At 59.7% G+C, this 9,415-nt stretch overlaps 1 protein-coding gene across 1 annotated transcript; it reads right to left on the bottom strand.

Moving 5' to 3' along the window:
• Positions 1 to 2,730: 2,730 nt before the first annotated feature.
• On the bottom strand, positions 2,731 to 9,286 carry EDN2 (endothelin 2). The gene is made up of 5 exons (XM_077844487.1): positions 9,119 to 9,286; positions 8,630 to 8,786; positions 7,008 to 7,130; positions 5,944 to 6,042; positions 2,731 to 4,430 (listed from the first exon to the last, which is right to left on the bottom strand). The coding sequence occupies exons 1-5, from the start codon at positions 9,180 to 9,182 to the stop codon at positions 4,337 to 4,339; spliced, it is 537 nt and encodes a 178-aa protein (XP_077700613.1). The 5' UTR covers positions 9,183 to 9,286; the 3' UTR covers positions 2,731 to 4,336.
• Positions 9,287 to 9,415: the final 129 nt, after the last annotated feature.

The raw sequence follows: 9,415 nt of genomic DNA, 5'->3' as shown, positions 1-9,415 counted from the left end.
TTTCCCTCACTCCAGCTTGTGCAAATCCTAGCCTTTCTCCAAACTCTCCCGACCACCGCACCAGCTGGAAGGGCAATCTGGAACATGTCCCACCTCCTGTCGCTTCACTTTGCCTTGATTGTCTTCCCTGCCAGCCTGGGAGACCCTTGAGTGGAGCGAGTGTGGGTTGATCCAAAGGCATGAAGCGCGAGTGGAGAGCCTTTCAGGCACGGAAATATACTCCTGGGAGACACTGTCCGAGGCCGTGACGGGGGAGTCACAGCTGCTGCAGCCCTGCGCGGAGCCCCTTCTCCCACGCCAGGTGCTCCGGCTTGACCTGGGGCTCAGGAGGGCCCTGCCCATTGCTGTTTCCCTGTCTCCAGCCTTCCCCGGGCTCCCTTCTTCTCTGGCTCCCTGAAAGGGGCTGAGACTAGCTCCCTTCCCCACTGGGCCTATACCTCTGCTGGCCCATCTGCCCAGAACACTCTTTTTTTTTTTTTTTTAAGATTTTATTTATTTATTTATGAGACACAGAGACAGAGAGAGAGGGAGAGGCAGAGACACAGGCAGAGGGAGACGCAGGCTTCCCGCAGGGAGTCTGACGTGGAACTCGATCCCGGGTCTCCAGGATCAGGCCTGGGCCAAAGGCGTTGAGCCACCCAGGCTGCCCTGCCTGGAACACTCTTGTCTACTCTCCTCCTTCACTTGATTGATTCCCTTAAGCTTGGCCTAGCTGTCACCTCCTTCAGGAAGCCACCCCGGGCTCCCCCACCCCATGGACTCCATCACCGAGCCGATGTCCTATCAGAGAGGCAGGTCTTAATCCCGGCTCGGCCACACACTAGCTGTGTGACTTTGAGCAAGTGACTCAACCTCACAGTTACCTCTTCTACTGCAATGGGAACACTAATGCTAGAACCTGCTGCAGGGGCTGCTTTGCTGAATCACGTGCAGAGAGCGCTTAATGCATGCTCTGTAAGTGCTAGCTGTTATTATTATTATTATTATTATTATTATTATTATTATTATTATCTTAATATTTAGCAGGGTTTTTCTGGAGGGTGAGAACCTTGGCCTGTGAGGCCAGGAGCTGTGTCTGTCTTGCTCACTAGAGTCTCCTGAGAGGTGATTATTCATAAGCAGATGACTCTTCTGACCTGTGCGGGGAGGGCAGCCCGAGGACCCGCCGGGCCTGGCTGTGTAGTCCTGGATGGGGGACCACGCTCCCGTCCGTCCGCCTTGGCTTCCATCTGTACATGCAACCTGAGCAAATCTGGGTCATCCTGTGCCCCCTTCTGGCCTAACCCTGCCTGGTCTTCCAGCCCAAAGGAACATAAATTTGACTCAAAGCCTTGACAAAACCAGTTAAGTATTTATGGCAAAGGCAGAAAGAGGCAGGAAAAGGGGAGATTTCTGTCCTACGAACTCCAGACAAGCTTCCTAAAGGGCTGACATCTTGGCTTCCTGAGGTTTGCTTTGACTTGGCAGCTGCTCCCCCCAGATCTCCCCCTGCTCCTTCCCTACGTGGTCCCCCTTCTGGCCTATTTCTGGGGCCCCAGCTAGCTGCGGTGTGGTCCAGTAGCAGGCGCAGACTTGGGGCACATGTGACCCCCTCGGCCTTGCAAACTTCTCATCCTATGGAGACAGAGGTGACCCAGGAAGGCCAGAGAGGCCCCCCCTAAAGGGCAGGGTCCAAGCCGGAGGTCCCCGTTTCCCGGGAATAAGGATCCAAGAGACTGCACCGTCACCCTCCTGGGCCTCCTCCCCTCCCTTTAATCATCTCCATGACTTAATCATTTAGGTCTCTGATCTCTGAACTCTGGCCAGGGCCACAGGGGCCTGTGCCAAGGGCACTGAATGCCTGCTTCCCTGGGCCTCTGACACACCCTCAGCCAGGATCTCGTCCTCCCTCCACCAGGCCTCCATCACACCTGCTATCCTGGGGTTGCCCTACTCAGCTGCCCACCCCACTGGCCACTGGTTATTGATTTGGGGCGTCCCAGGGGGCAGGGCCGTCTTGCATGCAATGCTGGGCTGCCAGGGAGTGAGACTCCCCTGGCATCAGGCTCTGCTGAGATTTGAGAGGTGGGCCCCTCCCCTGGGCCCCCTAACCCCAACCCTCACCCCCCAGGATGCACTGTGGACCCCTGAGGGCCGAGGGTGAGCTTGCTTCCCTGTTTACTCTTGCTTCCGGTGGCATAGTTCCAAAGCCCAGCTCTGACCAGGTCCCCTGCGACTCACAGACCCTTTGCGGCCCATGAGAGAAGGCCCAGCCTCTTGGTTTTGGCCTCGAGGTCTCTCTGGCATCATCTGCTGTGTTTCCCTTCCCATGCTCCAGCTGCACAGGGTCCTCCCTGGGGCGTCCTTTGTCACTCCTGCTGCCACGCCTTCACCCTCCCTCTTCCCTCTGCCTGGAATTCCCTCTCAAATTTCTTCCTAACTCATCTTTGGAGGCTACGGGAGCAGCCCCTTTTGTCCAGAGTCTTTTTCTGACCTTTCCTCTTTACCCCGGCTGCCCCGCCGCAGGTCCAGCGATGGGGCCGTTCTGCTCATCACAGGATCCCTCTTGGTGGCCTGACGAGCAGCCTCTGCCTCTTATCAGGCCCAGGGCCGAGCCCAGCAGTCTGTTGCGAGAGCATACCTGCCCTACAAGCTGGAGACTATTGTTTCCCATTGTGTAGATTAAAAGAAACTGAGGCCCAGAAAGAGAAAGACATGAATCCAGGTCATGCGGCAGTGATGATCCATACATTCAGTCAATAATATTTATTAAATACATCCATATATACATACATATCTACTCTGGACTCTGGGTTCAAATCCTGATGCCACCACTTACTGTGTGGCCTTGGGCGAGTAAATTGCCTTCCCTGTGCACTTAATTTCCTCATCTGTAAAACAGAGGTAATAAAACTCCCTCTGTCACAGGGTGGCTGATTGAGGTGGAGAAAATGAGTTGACATCGCTGAAGTGCCGGTAGACAGCAGGGTTTCCCCATGTGTGGCATGACATTCTTTGGTGAGGGGGTCAGGGCTGGCTTCGTGGACAAGGCAGGATTAGAGCAGTGTGTAAATAATTATTTTTCAATGCCAGCTCAGGCCGCCTGCCACTCCCAGCACAGGGAGGCCGGGGGCAAAGCGGACAGCTTGTCGAGGGAGGATTTGGCAGAAATGGAGGCTGTGGGTGCAGGCAGCTGCCGACAGGGGTGACTGCGACTTGCCGGCCATCCCTGGAACTCAGGGGGGCTGCTTCTTGGGCCTTGGCAGGATTGGGCGACCCAGTCCCGGATCCCTGGGCTTCTTCGGCCAAAGCTTACTTCTGGTTCACTCACAAGGTCCAGGGCAAGGGACGAGCCAGGGCCAGGTCGCAGCTCCACAAAGCACCCGTCACTGGCCACTAGGGCTGAGCACAGTCGTGGAATCCATCTGGCCCCGGCCCTCACTGGACAGATGGACTGTGGGCCTCACGGACGATTCCTGGGCTGCTGGCATAGAAGCAGGTCTTGACTCCTTCCAGACATGCTCTTGGGAAAGGCCTGGCCATAGGTGACTGGCCTGATGGGGACACAGGTCCTGGAATCCTGGGTGTCAAAGCTGCAAATGGCTGTCCAGGCACATGACAGGCAAAAGCCTAGAGAGGCTGGGTTAGCAGCTAGAGGTGCCCAGCAGGGGCCCAGGGGTGGGACCCAGGGCTCCGGCCACCTGCCCCGGACCCTTGCTCTCTCCTTCCTGTGTCCCCCTAACTTCTAAGCTGCCCCGCTCCTGAGAGGTGTCTCCTCCCTCTGCTTCAGCCAAGACACCATACCAGCAGCGCACCATTTCACTGTTTATTACAAACACAAGTTCGCAGGTAAATAACTGAGTCTAAAAAAATACATTAAAATAAATAACTGGGATTCTCAAAGTTCTTAGAGCAAATAAGTTATATACAGACAGAGCAGGCCCTTCTCACCTGGAGTGTCCCCAGGGCAGGAGGGTAGGAGGACTCTGGGGAGGGGACAGACGGGGGCCACCCGGGACCCCAGGGCCGTCCGGGCCCCAGGGCCGGCTTCGGTCTGCGTGTCCACCACTGCTCGTCGATCCTGGTTTGTAGCCAACAGACAGGAAACCTCTCCGGACGTGGCCTCCAGGTGAGCACACTCCTCACGCGGTTCCTTCCAGCGGGGCGGTGGGGCTGGGGCCGGCCGGGGAGGCCACTCTGCAGCCTGGGGGCTGAAGGTTTTCCTGGGCAGCATGAGGTCGCCCTGCAGGGAGGCCAGAGCTTATGCCACCCCGGCGGGCAGGGTCCCTGGCCCGGGGCTGCTCCTCTGCTCGAGGCTCCACACAGGCTCCTTGCCAGCGGTCCCTGGCAACCGGCGCTATCTCTTCCTCCGCCTTGGGTGTGTGGGCCTCAGCTGCCTCCCTGCCTCCTGGGGTCGCCTAGGAAAGCGGATCTTGGCGGCAGAAATGTTCCTGGAATCCAGAAGGGTCAATTCAGCATCCCGGGAGAGGCGGGCTGCCTGAGAGCTCCCTAGGAGAGGCCGAGCTATAGGACCTGGCCTCCTTGACCATAGCCGCCCTGGGCCCAGGGGGCAGCCGCAGCTGACCCCACAAACACAGTCTGCACTGCATGGATGGGCCTCACCAGGCCCAGAAGCTTCTCTGCCCACAGGGACTTTGGAGAAGCTGATGCTTGACATCGAATGCTGCCGGAACGACCAGAGTGTCTCCCATGACCTGCCTTCCCACCTCCACAGCTTTGCTCCTGCCGTTCCTTCTAAGCTCTTTACCTCCCCTCACTCAAATTCCATTGACTAAAATTCCCATTCTTCACAGTCCAGCTCCAGGTGGCTCAGGCCAGACGAATATGGGGTCCCAGTTGCTCTCTGAACTGGGATGAGACCCTGGTGGGGACTCCAGCATCACCCAAGTGGCCTCGTCCTGGCTCCAAGTGCTCTAGCCTGGAGCTAGGAGGCTGGCTTCTGTTCCCAGCCATGGGACCCGAGGCAAGTGTGGGAATCTCTCTGAGCCCCTTTTTTAGTCTGCAAAATAAACGCAGGCCTAGCTGGAGTGACGATGAGGACAAGTCAGCAGAGCAAGCTCTTCGCCCATCATGAGGTACCGCATACTTAAAAGTCTTAATCTTGACTTTTTCTCATCCTCAGATAGTTCCTAAGTATATACTGGGTCTTCCCTAGCCCCACCATCCTGCCCTGTCTTCTGTATTTCAGTCTCTCACCAGACAGGGGAGTCCCTGGGGGCTGCAGCTGGTTTGTAGCCAACAGACAGGAAACCTCTCAGGAGGTCAGCTCCGAGGAGCCTCGGGGAGGGAGGTCTAAATGGTTAACACCTCCAGACTTCCCACGGGGTGCCAGGCCGTGTTTGAGGCGCTCCACATGCATCAGCTCATCCAACCTCACGACCCTCCCAGAGATGGATTGCGCTGATGGGCCTGGTTCAAATTGGACCCCGAAGCACAGAGAAGTTAAGTGACAAGTCCGAGGTCACAAAGGCTTGTTTGTGGCAGATCTGGGGTTCACACAGGGCAGCCCCGGCTCAGGAGCTGCCCCTTTAGCCACTTGGCTGCACAACCAAGATGTGGGCTCTCTAATCTCAAGCCAGTTTGGTTGGACAAACGTTCATGGGCATGTCCTGTATGCCAAGCCTCGAGCTGAGTCATGCTGAGGCTGCCGGGAAGGGGATCCCGTCTGGGCCAGGGAGGAGGGGACAGAATAGACAGCTGACCCCTCTGGACCTAGCACGTAGGAGATGCTCACAACCGACGGCCTTCCGCAGTCACAATCCCAATCTCTGGAGCCAGCCGGATGCCTGCCACCGACTGCTGTGACCTCGGGCAAGTGCCTTTACCTCTCTGAGCCTCAGTCCCTGTGGCTGCCCAGTAAGGACCCAGTCTGGCCTCATATGGAGACTGAGGGCAATGTGCAAGGCATACAGTAGGTGCTCAGTCAGTGCAAGCACCGCTTACCGCAGCTGCCGGAGGAGCTCTCCTGCGGAGGTCCACGTCTTGCCAGCCTGGAACACGTCTGCGGGGGACCTGCTGCTTGGGACGACCACAGCTTCGGCCCTGAATGAACAGTATTAGGACCCAAGTGAGGGGCTGCCCAGGGCGCTGAGAACACCTGGCTGTGGGCCCAGTGCCCCCTCCCGCCCCAAGCAGATCCATTTCCACCCCTGTGCACCTGGCATCCTTCCTTTCCCAGGCGGGGTGGGAGCTGAGGAAAACTGAGCTGCCGGGAATGCGTTCTTAGCCTCAGTAAGACGCAGCTGGGTGCCCGGCCTTCCCAGAATCCAGCCACCTGCAGCTGAGCACGGCCCTTTGCAGGGGAAACTGAGGCAGGGGTAAAGCCACCGCCTGAGTCTCAGAGGAGGAGTTTCGCATAAACCATCACCACGGGAATGGCAGGTTTGGGACTGGGAGGCCAGTTTCTGCTTTCTCCGAATGCTCCGAGTGGCCAAGCGAAGGAACAAAGTCTCCCACCCGCTCCTTTTACAGATGGGAAACTGAGACCCAGAGAGTTAAGATATTTGGCCGAACTCCACCCCCCCACACACACCCTCCCACCCCCAACAACTCTGTGACAACCTTGGGATAGTGCCACAGCCTCCTAAGCCCAGATGTTACTTCTCCACCAGAAAGCTCCGAAGCCCTGCATGTCACGGTCAGAAGCCACAGCCCAGTGCACTTGGTCAGACCCAGGTTGAAGGCCCAGCTCTCCCTCTGACCTGCTGGGCGGCCCCACAGGACAAGTCCTATCCCCTTTCTGGGCCTGAGCTACTTCAGCTGTCACCTGGGGAGACTCCCTCCTGCCCAGGAGTGAGGGTGGCATGTTCTCAGAAGCCCCCAGAGCTGGAAAGTGGGAGGCACTTGGAGTGACTGGTTCCCCACAGAAAGGGTCACTGCCCGTGGCCTCCAGGCAGCCTGTGGGCCCCCAGGAGCCTTGCCCGCCCCCACCGTTAGCCACTCTGCTCCTCCGCTGGTCTTCCAGACACCCTGCTTCCCTGGCCCCTGCAGGCTGGGTGCCCACTTACCAGGGCCGTCGATGGCAGAAGGTGGCACAGGCGGGGTCCCCGCCACTGGAGCATTCGCAGCGCTTTGGCAGGGAGCGGCGCCGGCGTCTTGGCGGGTTTCCCAGGCCGTAAGGAGCTGTCTGTCTGTGGGCAGGCAGCCAGCAAGGTAGTGGTGTAGGGTGGAGAGAGAGGAGGGGAGAGGGAGAGGGAGAGAGGATTAGATAAACTACGACCACTGGCAAGCAGACACTGTCCACGGTGCACGCTGGAATGGCCACCCGTGCCGCCAGGGTGGAAGCAAAGGGTTACCAGCCCCTGACCTCCAGAAGCCCCAGCACAGGCTCCTCCCTGGGTGCCAGGTGGTCCTGCACAAGGGCCCTCCCACTTCTGGGCCTCTGCTTGCTCCCACACCTCTGGCCCCTGCTCCGTCAGACTCCCAGCGTGGAGAAGGAGGGAGCGGACCCGTGCTCCCTCCCTAAGTCAGGAAGTGGGGAGTCCTCCCAGCTCCTCCCCTCCCTCCCAGACAGGAACTTGAGCTGATGGATAGAGCCAGGCTGGTCCCCCTGGAGGAGGGGAGGAAATGCCATCTCACAGAAGTAAACATACAGGCTCCCGGCTAAGCTGCCCTCACCTGGTCACCCCTTGCCTGGAGGGGTGATAAATGTGTCTTGGAGCTTTGACTTAAAAAATGGTGTGTGCAAGTGCCTGTGTGTGTGTGTGTGCGTGTGTGTGAGATCAGGTGGGATTGATTTCGGACTCAAAATCTGGCCAAGGCAGGCTGGGGGCCGGGCAGGGGCCCTGTGGCCGGTTAGACCAGCACCTTCGGGTGCCAGAGCTAATTTTAGACAATGTGGTTGAAGTTGTAATGACTCCAGGTAGACCCAGCACGCAGGGACTGGCAGGGTTCCCGCCCTGAGCGAGTGTTTGGATGCGGATTAGCTCCACACACGCTTACGTGCAGGGCTTCTCTTGCCTTTTGCAATTTGGGGAAGGGAGGAAAAAAAAAAAAAAAACACAAACACACAGAGAAACTTCAACTTGAAGTATGCAGTGGCCCGGAGGCAGTGCGGGTGCAGACAGAACCGACGGCACTGGGCTCCCACCCTCGCCCTGCCAGGTGACATGGGGCAGGCTTCTCATCTTGTCACTGGGGACGACAGCGGTGCCTGCCTCGTGGGGAGGATGGGGGATGCGTGAGCCGATAACCTGCAAGCAGGGCTTGGCGTAGAGCCTGGCACAGTCAAGACATGGGTGCTGTCATTAATCGTATTATTCTTGGAAGATCATGCAGAGGCGGCATGGAGAGTGGGTGTGAGCTCTGGCATCCGGGGGCCTGGGATGAAGCCTCCACCTACCACTCGCTTACTCCTTCCTGTGCAATCCTGGGGGAGGCCCCCAGCCTCTCCCGGCCTCAGTACCCTGATCTGGAAAATGGGGCCGACACCAGGCTGTCGTGAGAGTTCTCAGGAGCCGGCCCGGGGTTACCGAGGCAGCCCCCACGTGGGAGTAGGGACAACACCCAGCCGCTCTTCATGTCAGCTCAGCGATCCGTCTGGAGGCCCAGGGAGAGCTGTGCTAGCTACAGGTTCCCCACCCCCTGCCCCGCCTCTAGCAGCCCCGCCTGGGTCCCCGCGGGAGCTCACCCGGGAGTGTTCACCCAGATGATGTCCAGGTGGCAGAAGTAGACGCACTCCTTGTCGAGCCAGGAGCTGCAGGAGCAACGCCGAGGCCGCAGGTGGGAGCCTCGGGCCCGGGCTGAGGGTGCTGGATGCTCCGGGGCAGCGGCCACCTGGCCCTTGCCTGCGTGCGCAACAGGGGGACAGAGGCGGACAGGTGGGTCGGGGTGCCTGGCACCGCAGGCGGAGGGGGACCCGCGGGGCTCCTCCTCTTGCATAATCGAGGAAGTTGGCATCGTCCCGGCCCCCGAGCTCCGGGCCAGCCTGGGGAAGCCCCAGCAGCCGCGGCGGGAAGGGCCTCCGTACCTGCAGAGCTCCTTGCAGCCGCCCCCCTGCGGGCGCCCCCCCAGCAGTCCCCCGGCGGACCTGCGAGGACCGAGCCCTGGGGAGGGAGACCCCCCAAAGCAGACCTGGGGGTGGGGGGCCGCTGTAGCAGGTGAGGCTAGGGCAGCTCACCTTCGTGCAGCGCCAGGAGCAGGGCCAGCGCCACGGAGCACCAGGCAGAGGGCAGGGCGACCATAGCGGCGGGCCACGGGCTGGGCGGAGGACGGAGCCCAGGAGGACGGAGCGCGCCTGTCTGCCGGCGTCCTGCTGCCAAGCCGAGCCCACAGCTCACTGCCTCAGTGCCCTGGCCGCTTCTTATAACCCCAGCCGCGGCCCGCCCCTGCCCGCCGGCCCTGCCCGCCGGGACGCCGCCTCCTCCCGGGGTGCCGCCCGCCCCAGCCTCCCGGTGGGGGGGACAGGGGAGGGTGG

Source organism: Canis aureus, chromosome 13, assembly GCF_053574225.1.
Source record: "Canis aureus isolate CA01 chromosome 13, VMU_Caureus_v.1.0, whole genome shotgun sequence".
NCBI classification, from domain to species: domain Eukaryota; kingdom Metazoa; phylum Chordata; class Mammalia; order Carnivora; family Canidae; genus Canis; species Canis aureus.
Note: the sequence above shows the minus strand (reverse complement) of the source record. Positions and strands in the feature narration are given on the sequence as shown.